The sequence below is a fragment of the Protopterus annectens genome, chromosome 5.part0 (assembly GCF_019279795.1).
Source record: "Protopterus annectens isolate FY-2018-M chromosome 5.part0, PAN1.0, whole genome shotgun sequence".
Taxonomy (NCBI): domain Eukaryota; kingdom Metazoa; phylum Chordata; order Ceratodontiformes; family Protopteridae; genus Protopterus; species Protopterus annectens.
In genome coordinates this window covers 1,434,134,386-1,434,151,577 of record NC_056735.1, presented here as the reverse complement: position 1 = coordinate 1,434,151,577, position 17,192 = coordinate 1,434,134,386, and the positions used below count along the sequence as shown (strand labels likewise).

Below are 17,192 nucleotides of genomic sequence, written 5' to 3'. Positions count from 1 at the left end.
GGTTCCTAGCATGGAAAGGACTACACTGTACTGAACAGGTTGACAGCAACTTCTGAGCATTTAGCTTCCTGCTCTGCACCATCATGGATTTTGTTTAATGTATTCAGACTTCACTAAATGGAATGGTTATTGGCGGTTCTGCTTCATGTAGTACATTTCTCTGCTATACCGCAAAAGCCATTTTATGACTCACAGCCATTTTTGGAAACATTCTCTTGCTAAAATAAAATCATAATTAGCCCCTATCTCAGTCTGTATCGTGGGATACTGCTTACATTTATAAGCACACTTTAATGTGGAGCAGATCTCTGGAATAGTAAAATCTTTTTATAAGCCATGATGTTAGATGACAACACCACTTGCACGGGATTGGTAGAATACCACAGCTTAAATCTCTACATTCAGATTTGTCTGTGATATTTCATCAAACAAGTATGGCCTAATTTTCTAATGTAGAACCTTTCCATTCAAGACAATATCCTGTACTGATTACATAAAGCTCAAAATATGTTGTAATATCTTACAAGTGCTGTCACGTCACTGCTATGGGACAAGCGGAAAGCAGCAACTTCAAGAAACAAACATGCACAACAAGCTCCATTAAACATGCCTCATTATTTATATTAGTCTGAATAAGGATATGATCAGGTATCAGCATAATTATGTACACTTGAATTGGGGAAGAATGCCAGATGCATAGTGGAGGCCTGCAGTCAGCATTATAAATATACTTAATGCATAACTGAATGCAACATGAATAGTATATTTACTGATAATAACTATCTCTAATGTGGTGTCATGGCAGGACACTCATACTGTGACATAAGCCCCTATCGTTCACTGCACTGTAGTGTAGAGTTGCAGTATGCATAACTCAACACTTCTGTAGTGACCTGTATGCATAGTCTGGCATGCTATTTGCACACTATTACATTCTTGCCATGTTGCATTCCTGGTACAGCGCATAAGTAATCAAAGTTCCAAGGTGAGCAAGAATGAGGACTGAGTGGCAGAACCTAAGGATACAGCTGAAGGTGCACCTCTTGCCAATGAAAGTGGTATGTCTGTACATGGGGTGGAAGAAAGGCTTAGATGGAATTGTGGCCACACTGGCAAGCTGTACATAAAACTGGAGGGCAGGCAGAACAGACCACTGCAGTGTTGTCCTGCTGTTTATGAAATGCTAACAAGATTCTGTAGTGTGTCACAGAGCTTATCTGCATTACATCATGATTAATTGCATATACCATGCTACACTGGCTTCAACCATATCAATCAGTACAAGGATCCTGTCCTTGTATGCATGTTTGTATATTATAATTATGATTTTGGTGATTTACTCAGCTACATGACTAACAGTGTTATACTACACATGTACTGGCTCTAAATATTTCATTAATCATAGTCAGTTGTCGCTGTTTTCATCAGTCACTTTTTGCACTAACCAGTTCCTAGTCACTGCTTTTTCATGTTAAAGGGGTGGATGCAAACAGTCTTAAGAATTTATTAAAATAGCCTATGTAAAACATATATGGTCACTATTGCCTTTTTTGGCCTGATTCCAGAAATTACATTTTTGTAATTTTTGGTCTGTCCTGAGTTAACAGCTTGTGTATTGCAATGAAGAGTATATCATATCCACTCCATATCATTCACTCCACTCAACTATGCTAACATTCCCACTTAGCATACAGTTGTAATTATCACACAGACACCTTACTTTCTATGTGCAATTTGCCTTTACTTTTATAAATAATGTATATTACAATTGTATATACTCTACATTTTTGTCAGCTGCTAATAGTATTTCACAGATGTTTATTGTTATTATACTCTTACTGTTTCTCATTAAATGTAATTCTGATTTTCTTTGTATTCCCAGGCTGAGTCTAAAACCAGTCACTAGTGATCAGTGTTTTAGCCCAGTAAAAATATTAAATAAATAAATGTTACAAACTGAAAATGCAATCTTGTATGTAAAATGCATTTTATTTAAAAAAAAAATTTATAATGCTCCAACAAGAATATCACAAACCTCAGGTGCAGAGATGCTTAATTTGGTTTTACATGAAGGGACAGTTAACACTGCTAACATAAGGAATAACCAGTATGTTGAATCAAGCATGTTCTGTATGTGAAGTGCATGTCAGTAAAGCTTTTTAATGTAAATCTCAAAGTGTAAGTCCTTAGCTGCTTTGTTTAGTTTTATAATAAAATGCAAACTAATAGTGTTTACTTTGCTGTTTGTGTTTAGCTATAATTGTGGAAAACTTCTCTTTGTTTTACTCTACTGAAGAAGACCAGCTTCTTAGTTATAATGACCTTCGGCATTTTCAGATTATTTGGAATATGGTTGATGACAAGAGAGAGGTAGGTAAAAGGGCTATGCACATCTGCTTTTACAAAAACGTGCAAGGGAAGGAGATGGTACATTATACTTGTTTATTAAAATAGTTTGAAGACAATAGAAGAGAAGTGAAAAAACATATATACACACACACACATGCACAAAAACACACACACACACACACACACATATATATATATATATATTAAAAAAATATATATATATATATATATATATATATATATATATATATATATATATATACACATATATATATATATATATATATATATATATATATATATATATATATATAGGTTTACCTTCATAAACTCGAATCACAGTGGCTCGAGTGCTCATATGAGCGACTTGAAACCACGAGAGTGAAAACTTCGACAGTCCTTAATGTTCGAAAAACAGCAAATTGAAAAAAAAGATTTGCTGTTTTTTGAATATTAATATCGAACAAAAAAAACACACACCCCTACTTTATTTTTCTAACTCCGAGATCGCACTACAGTGGGGAAAGGAACCATTTCCCAATCACCACTATAGTGCAATCCGCCCCACAATGTTGAATGTGCAATGAGAGAATGTCACTGTGCATTCACTCATTGCACATTCAAACCTTTTTTCTTTCAGCGTTTGCAAAATTTGCAAACAGCCTTTCAAACACTTGCTGTTCGCCCGACTGTGTATCGCCTTTATAAAGGTAAACCCAGGGGCGGCTCGTGCTATAGGACTGCAGCCCTCCCACCTGTAAAATGAATAAAATAAATTCCCCCACTCTAGAACAAAAAATAAAATTAAAAAACATTTCAAGAGTAGTCCTGGACTCCTTGCATGCGTGCTTAGTTCCTGACTGTTGTGTTAGGCAGACCAGAACTCCACACACGCTTCATTCCTGAACTACAGACTGCTATATTAGGCAGTCTGGATAGGGAAGGCAGGAAACGCTGCCCTTCCAGCCCAGAGGTCTGTGCAGTGACACCTGTACAGACAGGAAAGTCACTGGACTGCATCTACTCACGTCTCATGGGAGACCCAACAGTGTGTGTGTGTGTGTGTGTGTGTGTGTGTGTGTGTGTGTGTGTGTGTGTGTGTGTGTGTGTGTGTGTGTGTGTGTGTGTGTGTGTGTAAAATACCCCAGTTGCTACATGGTGGTGGGTAGAGAATAAGGCTTGAGCCCTGTACTTTGGGCCCAACTGACAAGAGCCTGAATTCCCTACCCACCACAATTTGTAAAACATTTGCAGATTTTGCCTCATATTTGTTCTGTTCTGTTCCTCATAAAATCTGTAGTTTCTGTATTTTTGTTACTTAACACAGCCAGTGGTGCAGTGGTAGTATTGTTGCCTGACAGCTATAGGTTGTCTGGTTTGATTCTTGGCTGGGGTGCCTTCTGTGTGGAGTCTGCATGTCCTCCCTGTGTGTGTCTGGGTTTGCTCTTGTGTCCTCAGTGGATATTTGTCCCTGTTTTTTGGACTGTATTCCCCCATTATTGGCAGGTTTTGTGCTGCCAAGGTTGAGAGCTATGGTGATAACTGAACTCACTGAATATGTTTGGGGGCTACATTCCCCCATTATTGGCTTTGTTCAGATGTTTTGTGCTAAGATGTTGACAGCTGTGGTGAGAAGTGAATTCACTAAATGGTAGCCATTTAAGTTTCAGTCTTCCTTTCTTTCATAAAATAGATGATATGGCATAGTAGTATGTTGCTCTGACTGTTTTGCACAGGGCCTGGGTTCAATACTTGGCAGGGAACTGTATGGTGGTAACACATCATTTTATTCTAGCAACTTTCCAACATTAAACAAGCAATGTTTATAATGTGACCCTGGTTTTGGGGCGTTTGTCCTCCCCCAAATAAATTTTGGCTTTTTCCAGATTTGTGCTGCAAAGTTCAGCGATACAGCTGAGTGTCGAGTAGATTTTACAAGGAGCTGAGAGGTGCAGGGGGACAAAAGTTTAGTACTGCTTGCATTGTTAATAGCACAACAGGTAGTACACTTGCTTTTGATGCAGAAGGCTGTGGGTTCTACTCCCACGGTAAGTAGATGCATTGCTGATACTGTACTCTGTTATAAATGGTATGGATGCTGCCGTCCTCTTTGGTGAAGATACCTAGTAAATATGAACCTGTTATCAGTTTGCCATCCATTCCCTATTGCGATATTATTAGCTTATCATTTTTTTAATGCAACATAGGCAATTTATTCCTCAAGGGCAACAGGCACTTTATTTGTAGATGAAACAATGACATATAAAGTTGTTTGCTAGCAGTAACCTCTTCATTAGTTAACAGATTTCTTTAATGTGGAATTATTTAGATGACTTTTACATCTTCAGAGATCATGCATATTTACTGATACTGGTGGACTGTAGAAGTCTGAGTAGACTTTTATGATGGAAATGTTCTGAATTGGGCATTTTTGTCATTATTGATGTATGCATTTTGTTGCATTGTTTACTGGAAAAATGTTCAAAACAATAAATTTAAAATGCTCTCTAACAACTGTACTGTATTGTACAAGGAATATAATTTAATACAGTCAGGAATGTGTATCAAAGAGCATGTGTATGTTTCGTGTTCAAGGGGCCTATGATTTGAAAACAGCCCAAAATTAATCTTTATCTGCCACTGGCAAAATGAATTTTCTTTGAATGTGGGTTTCAATGAATGTGAGATGTTCTTCGTCTTCCCTTGCTGCAGTCCTGACAATTGGGTATAGTCCGCGTCCCAGTCGGCCCGAATACCAGAGTATGACGCCGTGGGTCATGGCGCTTAGACCGACGCCAGTACGCCAGGGTACTAATGCGCATGACCGACGTCATTTCCTCAGTCTTTTTTGCCGCATGGTCCGATGCAGAAGCAATTTTGCGAGTGCAGGTTGGCGTTCTGAGATTTTCCGAAACCGGAGTTTCAGACCGAATGCAGAGTTGAACATTTTGGTTTTTCTTGCCTCAGTATTTAACCGGATGTCAGAAAAAGTGAATAACTGTATTTCTTGTGGGAAGCAGATACCGCATAGGGATTATCATACATTGTGTATACCTTGTTTAGGGCCTGAGCACGACGTTGTTGGTTGCCGCTCTTGTGCTAGATTTAACAAGCGCACTATTAAGAGGAGGCTTGATTGTGCTAGGTTAGTCTTTGGGAAGCGTTGTAATTATACTATGCCGTCGGATGCTCCGACGCCTGCTTCATCTAAGAAGCGCAAGGACAAAACAGTGAAGTCTAGGGTGAGGAACCGGCAGTCCCGGACGCCGGTCCTTTAGAAGGCTCAGGGAGGTTTTGCCAGGAGTCTCTATGGAGTCTCAGGCAGATACTTTACTGTTACAGGATGTGCCCTCTCAGGAGGTAGGCCAGGCTGAGGGGGCTTCTCAGGTAACTGTTCTTCCCTCTCTTCCCAGGGTAGTTAGGGCCTCTCCTTCTGTTGCCAAAGCTTCTTTTAGAGGAAGGCCAAGTTCAGCTTCTGTAGGGGCTTCTCCTAGCATTTTGGGCTCTGTGCCTAAGAAACATATGCTTAAAATGGCAGAAGATTTGATTACTCTGATTAGAGGTTCTATGCCCCCACCTGATAAGAGGCCTAGGGTGGAACAGGAGTTTGATAGTTTTGAACAGTGTTCACAGGCTTCAGAGTCTTCTGTGGAAGACTTGCAAGAGTTTCCTACTTATTCTGATTCTGATGTGGATGATTCCACTCCTTCAGCTTCTCCTCCTGAGGATTTTTCATTTTCAGAGACTCTTCACTCCATGAGGGAGCACTTTAAATGGGAAGGCCAAGATTACTCTGACTCCAGAGAAAGGCTTAGGGAAGTCTTGTTTTTGCCCCAGCATAGGCCCTTAGCTATTCCTCCTGTATTGAATGTGGTGGAGGATGTTTTTGCAGAGGCTTCTCTGAACCCTGATTCCTTGCCTCCTGCTCCTGTTAAGCCTGATAGGTATTATAGGTGCAAGCTCATAACTATTTGTTTAAGAGTCCCAGCGCGGACCCAGAAACTGTTTCTCAGGGGCCTAAAGGTGTTAAAGCTTCTGTGGTTAAAAATCCTGTACCCTCTGATAAAGAGGCAAGGGCTTTGGATAGGTGGGGTAAGAAAGTATACTTCTTCCACCCTAGCCATGAGGGCGTTGAATTGTCAATTTCATATGCTGAAATATCAGAATTATCTCCTTTCACAATTGAAATCTAAGGTGGATGCTTTGGCGGAAGGTATTGAGTGTAAAGAATTGCTGGATTTGGTTCATGTGTCTGAACAAGTGGGTAAGCATTCTTTGCAGTGTGGTTTTGATGCTGTTCAGGCCTCCTCGAGGGTGGCTGCTACTAGTTCTGTTCTTCGCAGACATGCATGGTTGAAGGATCAGAATTTAGCTGAGCATGTTAAGACCAGGATTTTGGATGCTCCTTTACAGTCTGATGTGTTGTTTGGACCGCCTGTGGAAGCAGTTTTAAAGAAAATGGAGGACAAAGCTAAGTCTATGCAGACTGTTAAAGATTTTTTGCAGGTGCAGCCTCCGAAGTTTAGTAGAAATTGGCCTGCTAAGGGGTGGACATATCCTGCTTATGGTTCCCAGTCTAGGGGTAGGTCTAGACGTGGTAGGGGCAGGGCTCAAGGTTAGGCCTAGATCAGACAGTTCACCTGCTCAGACTTCTGGTGAGGGCAGGGGTCAGTCCTTTCGTAAGCAGAAACAATGACCTGCCTTTTCAGCTGCCAGTGGACTCTCGTCTGGCAGCTCCTTTGGGAGGAAGATTGTCTCTTTTCAAAGAAAATTGGGATTTAATCACTCAAGACAGATGGGTGCTGGATATCATTCATCACGGGTACAGATTTTATTTCCACACAATGCCCCTTTCAAAGGCATGCCAGATGTTCCTCCTCCACAAAGAAAAGAGGCTCACAAGCAAGTTTCTCAGTTACTCCAGATAGGGGCTATTCAGCCAGTCCCTGTGTCAGAAAGGGGCTTCGATTTTATTCTCGCCTGTTCCTAGTACCAAAGAAGGGGAACACGTGGAGACCAATTTTGGATTTATCTATCCTCAACACTTATCTGGACATTCCCAAGTTCAAGATGTTGACGTTACAGCAACTGTTACCTCTGCTGGGCAAGGATCACTGGATGGTAACTTTGGATCTCAAGGAAGCTTACCTTCATGTGCCCATAAGGCTAAGTTGCAGAAAGTATCTGCGGTTTCGAACTGGAGATTTTCATTATCAGTTCTCTGCATTGCCCTTTGGCTTATCTACTGCCCAGAGTATTCACAAAGGTTCTGGCTCCAGTGATAGCTTACTTCAGGCTTCAAGGCATTCAAATTTATCCTTACTTGGACGACTGCCTGATTCTGGCTCAAGAAAAGGAACACCTTCTACAGCATCTGGAATATGTCATAGCAGTGCTAAGATGCCTAGGGTATTCTGTGAACGAAATAAAGTCCAGTCTAGTACCCTCTCAAGACATGTGCTTTCTGGGTGTGAGACTGAATACAGCAGCCCAGATGGCCTTTTAACCCCGGACAAACAAAAGAGTCTGTCACTTTACTTCCATCAACTATCTCATCAGTCCGTGCTGACTGCAAGGACAGTCCTTCAAGCATTAGGGTTCATGGCATCTTGTATTCTGGTGCTTCCCAATGCCAAACTGCATATGAGGAAGCTGCAATGGTATCTCAAAATGTATGGACACAGCACTGCCAAGATTTGGACACTGTCATTCAAATAATACCTTGCCTTCAAAAGGAATTCTTGTGGTGGGCTCAGGAATGTCACCTAAACAAGGGACTCTCTGTGACGCGGCCAGAGGCGCGTCAGATTTTAACGACAGATGCCTCGGACACTGCTTGGGGAGCTCATCTAAATGGAAAGTGGATACAAGACAAGTGGCCTGCCAGACTACAGCATCTACATATCAACATGAAGGAGATGTTAGCAGTCCAGTTTGCATTGATGGCGTTCAAGGAGTTACTTCTTCCAGGGCAGGTGTTGATTCTGACAGACAACACAACTGTCATGTGGTACATCAACAAGCAAGGGGGAACACATTCTTATCCTCTATGCAGGCAAGCAATGATTTTATGGGAGACTGCGTTAAGCCTGCAACTGACTCTTCAGGCAAGGTTTCTGCCAGGAGCACAGAACTCCCTAGCAGATGTATTAAGCAGACAAATCATGGATCCCCACGAGTGGAAACTGGATCTTCATGTATTTCAGAAATTGACAGTGTCATGGGGAACTCCAGACATAGATCTGTTCGCTTCTCCACTAAACCACCAGCTGCCAAAGTATTGCACAAAGGGGTTTCATCACACAGCTTGGAAAGTGGATGCTCTGTCTTTCAGTTGGAAAACCTTCATGTCTATGCCTTTCCACCTCTACCTCTTCTTCCAAAGGTATTACTAAAGGTCAGACAGGACAGGCCAAGGATGATTTTGATAGCTCCAGATTGGCCTCGGCAACACTGGTACCCACTTCTAAGGAGTCTTGTAAAGAAGCCTCCATGGCCTTTACCTCTGATTCCTCATCTGTTATCTCAGAAGGACGGTCATCTGCTCAATGTCAAGCTTCAATCTCTTCATCTCACAGCTTGGCATATTCTGTGTTGAAGCATGGTAGGTCTCAGCTTCCTCAACAAGTTTTAAATGTGATTATGGAAGCTAGAAGGCCTAGTACTAGGAGAGTGTACGCAGAAAAATGGAAGAGATTTTTATTTTGGAGTACAGCAAAGAATTTGGAGATTTCAGAGCCTAATTTGAGTGTGGCTCTTCAATATCTTACTGAATTATTGGACAAAGGTTTGTCTTTCTCTTCCATAAAGATTCATGCTGCAGCAATTTCAGCTCACTATGATTGTGATCCACCTTTGTTTTCGCATCCTTTGTTCAAGCAGTTTCTTAGAGGGGCAAAGAATATAAGACCCCTAGAGCTCATACTCCTGCTTGGGATCTCAATTTTGTGTTGGAAAACTTACTCTACAACCTTTTGAGCCTGCAGCTACTGCTGAATTGAAATATTTGTCATGGAAGACTGCTTTTCTGTTGGCTATTACTTCTGCGAGAAGGGTGTCTGAGTTGCAGGCCCTTATGGCAGTAGAGCCCTTTTTGATTTTCCATAAGGACAGGGTATCATTACGTACTAATCCTTCCTTTATGCCTAAGGTGGTTTCTAGTGTGGCTTTAAACCAAACTATTCATTTGCCTACTTTTTGCAGATCCTCAAAATAAAGGGGAAAAGATTTTGCACACTTTAGATGTACACAGGCAATTGCGTTATTATTTGAGCAGGACTAAAGATTTTAGGCAGTCTCAGCAGTTACTTGTTTCTTTTGCTTTAAGTTCACAGGGCAAGCCTGTGTCAAAACAAACTATTTCTAGGTGGATTGGCTTTTGCATTGCATTTTGTTATTCCCATCATGGCAAAGAGGTTCCAGCTGGGATTAGGCCTCATTCCACTAGGGCTACTGCCACTTCAACAGCATTTCTAAGGGGGGTGGCAACTAAGGATATTCTGGAAGCAGCTACTTGGAGTTCAGTGCATACTTTCTCTAGGCATTATCACCTGCCTATATACTCTAAGACTAGAGCTGGTTTTGCCACAGCTGTTTTACAAGGCATGTTGTCAGCTCCTGCTACTTTATAATTTGCCAGCCTCCCTTACCTCTGCTTTGGGATTCTACCCAATTGTCAGGACTGCAGCAAGGGACGAAGAACATAGTACAGTTTTGTACCTACCATAAATGTAGATGTTCGAGGATTCCCTTGCTGCAGTCCAATTTACCCTCCCTCCTTCCCCTCTGTGTTTCAGGGTGGTTGTGTAGGTGAGTTTACATGCTTATATTTTTTATATATATTACTGTATATATTGTACATGTTTTTTGGTGCAGGTTGTTTTGGGACTTGTCTTTTTGGGTCTTCTGACATCTGGGGCAAGAAAAGACTGAGGAAATGACGCCGGTCATGCGCATTAGTACCCTGACGTACTGACGCCAGTCTAAGGCGCCATGACCGACGTCAGCCTTATACTCTGGTATTCGGGCCGACTGGGACGCGGACTATACCCAATTGTCAGGACTGCAGCAAGGGAATCCTCGAACATCTACATTTATGGTAGGTACAAAACTGTACTTTTCAAGGGCAGATAAGTTTTAATGCCAAATCTATTTTCGTTGTGAGACTGCATTGCTTTGTTTAGCAAATATCTATTAGGGTTTATGCTGTAAAATATAAAATAAAACTTTCAAATGAAATCCATATCATCGCAGTAGTAAAGCAGTATGCACATTACAGTGTTTATGGCAAATGGGGCAAAATAACCAAGGAATGGGACGTTGGAATGGCTGCAGGGGGGACACTCCATTCGACCATGATTTTGTGAGGGGGGAAGGGCAGCAAACTCAGACTGCACCAGCTGAACTATACCTCTCAACTGTCCAGAATTTTGCAGAATGAATAGATTTTTGCTTCTTATTTTTGGTTTGCTCCTCATAAAATTTGTGGTTTTCTGCCAAATCATTTAGGAATGAAATCACTAAATAATGACAAACATTGAGTTTCAGATGTCATAACCTTCAGAAAAATGCATGCTAAAGCAAGACCTGTTATTCTTTCAACTGTCTTAAGTTTATACAAGAGCAATTTTTAGTACTGTTTGTATGTTCCCCCAATATATTTGACCTTGTCCAGATTTCCTGCATTTAGAGTTTGAGAGGTATGTGCAAATAAATCGCTTTATAGAATTAGAAATATCCAAACCTCTCAACTGTCCCCAATTTTGGCTCAAAATGTTGCTCTCTCCTAATAATCCCTCTGCAAAATGGCAATTTTGGAAGAAAATGTGGAGGGTTTACAGTTATAAATAACTGTAATGATCAGAGTTATAGATTACTTTTATTTCAGAAATGCATGTAGATGCTCTTATTTTTTCAGCTACTCAAGTTAACAGTACTAATTTTAAAAAGGTGTCCCTTCTTTGACAGGTTCCCAGCTGCATTGTGTGGCAATTTTATATTTTTGAGTAACATTTTTGGTCTGTTTTTCATAAAATTGTGGTTTTCTGGCAAATTAGTAGCAAATCATTAAAGACTGAAGTTAGAAAATAATGGCAGACATTTGAGTTTCAGATTTTATACCTTCAAAAATTCATACTAATGCAAGACCTACTACTATTCTATTATCTTTCTAAGTTTATAAGAGCAATATTTAAACATTGTCTTTATTTTTGGGCCTGTGTCTCACTTCTATGTATGGCTTTGTCCAGATTTCTTGCTCTGAGGTTGAGAGGTATGAGTGTCAGAGCCATCACCGTCAGCCAGAGACATTTCAAACTGTGACCTACTTGTTGCACCCCACTCCCCATTGTAGTGGCTCTGGATGTGTCCAAGCAAGGCAAAGAGCAGTTATGCAGTGTAAGTGTGCAGAGTATTCCCCCATCCAAGGTAGACACAAGTATGACCGTAGCTTTTCATCTGTCCTTGATTTTGCAGAATGTTCTGGTTTTCGGTCATATTTTTATACTGTTGATTTATGCTTCTTATTATTCAGAAAATACATGCTGTTGCAGTGCCTTGTTGCTTTGTATTAAAGTAGCAATGCTTTAATGACCATCAGGTAAGCTTGTCGGAGATTGTAAGATGCAAGTAAGCTTTAATAAGCATACTGTTAAAGAATTACCAACATTGAAAGTCTTTGTGTTGTTGCCATTGCAGAGAATATTTACATAACTAGATAACGTATAAGCCTTAGGTATTGAAATGCATATGACTGTATTTGTAATAAAGGACAGGATTACAGTATTTTCAGAAGCTAATTAAATTTGTTGGAGACTTACAGTTATATTTGCAGGCTTTACCCGTAAACTAAACAGAATGCCAATCTATCATGTGTGGTCCATAACTTGTGCAGGAATCCTTTAAGCAATTTATCTTGAGCTTGTTTCTTGTTCGCTTTTCATTTTTTACTTTGATCATGTGTTCCCCATGAAACAAGTAAATAGTTGTTGTCAGGCAGCAGGTCTTTTTTGGGTAAGAAACATTTTTACAAGTGGGGGTATCACAGAGATTGCTACTTTCAGCATGTTTCAGCATGTTACTTGGTAATTTTATAAAGCTGGATATAAATTATAATTAGAACTGCAGTGTAAGGAGAAGTGGTTTGAGCTGAGTGCTGCTTGTTTTTTTTTATACTTGATTTTAACTGGCATTTCAGTAATGTATTTAAAAGCAATTTATTTTTTCATGCCTCACAACCTTTGTGTTTCCATCGAGATATTAATGCATTGAAATAATTTTTTCTTCTACACTTCATTTTGCCTTGATTGGACTCTTGTAATGACAGTTTGGCACCCAGGGCAGCGTATTTAACTAATGTTCCAGTTGTTGTGGTTTTGAGCATAGCTCCACCCCTTTCTAGTTGGTCACACCCCTTCCCATTGGCCCCACCCATTCAGCTGTCTCCTGCAGCACCCCTTCAATTTGAAGTCAACAGCCACCACTGGGTAAACCTATATATATATATATATATATATATATATATATATATATATATATATATAGTTATACATACACCAATATACATATGTATATATATATATATATATATATATATATATATATATATATATATATATATATATATATATATATATATATATATATATACATATATATATCTTTATATAACGTTAATATTGACTGGAACAATTGTTTCTCTGAATCTCCCACCACCCATATAAACCTTCACGGCTATACCCAACTTGTATCCTCACCCACCAGAATAAATAAGTCCAACTACAAAGGCAGTATCCTAGACTAGATTATTATCAACAATCACCCAGACCTGTATAACATGGTTACCCTCCCAGATGATATGTGACCACCTACTCACTTACATCATTTAGCATAAAGTAGATTACCACCACCAAATTCTTTATAAATCTATCAGGAACAACAAGAACTTTTACTTCACTGATTTTCAGAACAAACTCAGAGCATGCAATTGGGCCATACTTAAAGAAGTCTACTAGATGATGCTGTAGACTATTTTAATTCTAAATAACTCTCCATTCTAGATTCCCATGCTCCTATCTGCACCTTTAGAGTCAAAACCAAGACCACTCCCTGGCTCTCTAAAGTAACCAAAACCAAAATCATAGCAAGAAATAAAGCATGGGACAATTGGCGCACCTCCAAAGACCCACTCGACCATATTATGTCCCGACAACTAAGAAATGATACCAAGAAAGCCACATTGTTAGGCAAAAAAAACATCTATCAACACCTTCAGCAAAACACCAGAACAAACTTCAAAAAGTTTGGGCAGGCATAAACAAGCTGCACCCTGGCCAAACCTCCACCCCCACCCCCACCCCCTCAACTTGCGACCTTAAAACTCCAGAGGAAACTGCTAACATCATTAACAACTTTTTTTACCAAAACCATCCATTCACTAGCTAGCCAACTACCTCCCACCAGTTCCTTTCAAAATTCCTCCACAACCATTACCCCATTCCCTTTCGCCTTCCAACCTGTATCTACATCGACCATCCGATCTCTAATTAACAAACTAAAGCCCACTACCCTGGCAGCTGATCTCCTCCCACCAGAATATTTACAAAAAGGGGCAGATGCCATTACATACCCTGTCTCAGTCATAATAAACAGCACCTTGACTGAAGCCACTATCCCCGCATTCTGGAAGGTTTCCCATGTCAATCCCCTTCAAAAAGGAGGGAATTCTTTAGACCTCTCAAACTTCTGACCAATAGCCATACTATCACCACTGGCCAAAATTATGGAAAAGTGCATCCACAACCAATTATTGCACTATCTCACCCAAAATAAAATACTGGCCAACTCTCGGCATGGTTTTAGGCCACACCACAGCACCACATCAGCCCTCCTATCCTTCTCTAACTCTATCAGCATCAACCAAAACTATAACAAACTTACCTCAGCTCTCTTCCTAGATCTCTCTAAGGCCTTTGATATGGTCAAGTCACTAACTGCTTCTCCGCACCCTGAAGGAACTGTCACTGAATAGTAGCTCCATTAAATGGTTCCTATCTTACCTGTCTGATAGACAACAAGCAGTTTTATGGCAGAATACCCTATCCACATGTCTACCCATTACTCTAAAAGTCCCCCAAGGCTCCGTACTAGGACCACTACTCTTCTTAGTCTTTATCAATGACCTACCCACCATCACTCCCAAGGCCACCTGCATCCAATACATGGATGAATCTACTTTAATATGTACCGCCTCCTCCTCAACTGAGCTTATAACCCTAACCCAGAATACTTTCAGTGATGTAGAAAAATGGTTTGCAAACCGTCAGCTTCTATTAAACCCCAGCAAAACTGAACTGCTCATCTTTTCCCCCACCTGCAAATCCTCCTCACCATTCTTTACTAGAAGCGCCAACAATGGCACAATTGTATCCCCAGATACTCACACAAAACACCTGGGCATCACAGTCGATAACGCCCTAAAATATGGTATCCATGTCAATCAAGCCATCAAATCTGTCAACAACTGGGCTCCCTATACAGGATCAAACCCTTCCTCACTCCTTTTGCAAGAACCACTATCGCTCGGTCTCACCTACTATTTACCCTCCTGTATGCCTCTGCCCTTTTCACTAACCTGAACCAAGCCACCCTTACCAAACTTGCTAGTTGTTACAACCATATTGCTAGATTTGCTACAGGTGCTACCTCTAGGACGCACCATTGTATCAACCTAACTCAACTAGGATGGCTAGAGTGGTCCAGTCTTCTCCGATACAACCAACTTATAATAACCCACAAAATAGTATATCAACCCGAAAAAACACAGCACTAAATAAAATCATCAAACCATACAGCAACCTGAGGACACTACGCTCTGCTGACAAACTGCTGGTACAAACAACTAAGAGCATAAATGTGGCTGGGGACTCACTATTCCCCAACTCATTAGGCAAAACTTGGAATATGCTACCTGCCAAACTTACTCACCAATCCTCCTTAACCCAGTTCAAAACAAGCCTCAAATTACACTTCCAACAGCATTGGCAGTGTACCTGCTTTAACCCCGACTAATCACCACCCGCTGTTGCTGCAAACTCTCCCTAAGCATTTTAATCTTATACTCTAATAAGTGTACAAATTCTTGAAGGGACTTAGCCCATAACTCTAAATTTCTAACTAAATACTTTAACTCTAAATTTCTAACCATTTTAGACAGCCATGCTCCATTACGCAAAGTTAGAATTAGAACCAAACCGGCACCATGGCTCACCAAAACGACCAAACAAAAAATCCTCCAAAGAAATAAACAATGGGCCAAATGGCGCTCAACAAAAAGCTCCTCAGACCACCTGCAATTCAGACAGCTAAGAAATGAAACAAAAAAAGCCATATTAGCCGATAAAAGAAACTACTACTACCGACTACAACAAACCAACCAAAATAATACCCATAAATTCTGGCGAGGTATCAATAACCTCCTACACCCTGGATGCTCAAGTACTCCCTCTCCCTCTGGCTCTGATCACAACAATCCCATCCAAATAGCTGACTCATTTAATACTTTTTTCACTGAAACCATACAATCCCTAGCCAACCAGCTATCCCCTAGCATCCCAGGCTCTGCCACAACCTTTACCAATAATTCTCATCAATTTCATTTTCAGCCAGTGCCCACTTCACTTATCTGTAACCTCATACAGAAACTTAAACCCACTACTCTCTCTGCTGATAAATTACCTGCAAAATACCTGCAAAAAGCTGCTAAAGTCATAGCCTACCCCATATCCATCCACTTTAATAGAACTATTTCTGAAGGATCTATTCCCCTAATCTGGAAAGTCTCTCACATAATTCCCCTGCATAAGGGCGGTAACTCCAAAGAGTTGTCCAATTATAGGCCCATAGCTATTCCATCTCCTTTGGCAAAAATAATGGAGAAATGTATACACATACAACTGTTAACCTACCTACTCGATCACAATTTATTAGCACCCTGTCAACATGGCTTTAGACCATTTCATAGCACCGCCTCTGCTCTCTTATCCTTCACTAACCATATTAACAGTAATCGTAATATTGATACTCTATCCTCAGCTGTTTTATTGACCTGTCCAAAGCATTTGACATGGTGAATCACCACCTCCTTATAGACACACTCAAAAACCTGTCATTGGACAACCATACTATACAGTGGTTCCAATCATATCTACATAACAGGCAACAGGCTGTACTATGGGAAAATACTTTATCTTCCCACGTCCCAGTCACTCTGGGAGTCCCGCAAGGATCTATATTAGGCCCATTACTCTTCTCCATCTTTACAAATGACCTTCATTCTGTAATTCCTCAAGCTGACTGTATCCAATACGCTGACGACTCCACACTCATATGCGCTGCTGCTTCTCAATCAGAACTTTAGTCACTAACCCAAATGACCTTTAGTACAGTTGAAAACTGGCTCCTACAAAGACGTCTTATCCTTAACCCCAAAAAACAAAAATGTTACTATTTACCCCCACCCGCAGAACCTCCCCACTTAACTTTACTATTACTTCAAATGATAGAACTATAATATCTCCTGAACCAACCACCAAACTACTTGGGGTACTAATAGATAACAACTTGTCCTTTGAACCTCACATTAATAACACCATAAAAATAGTAAACAAGAAACTAGGTTTCCTCTATAGAATAAAACCCTTTCTTACACCTCCAGCCAGGGTTACTATTGCTCGTACCCACCTCATCTCTACCTTGCTCTATGCCTCTCCTATCTATACCAAAATATGTAGAAGTAATCTGAGTAAACTTACATCCTCCTACAACAATATTGCCAGATTTGCAGC

General features: G+C 40.4%; 1 protein-coding gene across 5 annotated transcripts in view; it reads left to right on the top strand.

Moving 5' to 3' along the window:
- Window positions 1–17,192, top strand: part of NALCN (sodium leak channel, non-selective) — a 3,563,801-nt gene that overhangs the window by 3,334,592 nt on the left and 212,017 nt on the right. For all 5 annotated transcript variants that reach the window (XM_044071239.1, XM_044071242.1, XM_044071240.1 and 2 more), the window contains exon 39: window positions 2,255–2,370. In XM_044071239.1, the coding sequence (XP_043927174.1) occupies window positions 2,255–2,370 (116 nt within the window). The remainder of the gene's footprint in view (window positions 1–2,254; window positions 2,371–17,192) is intronic.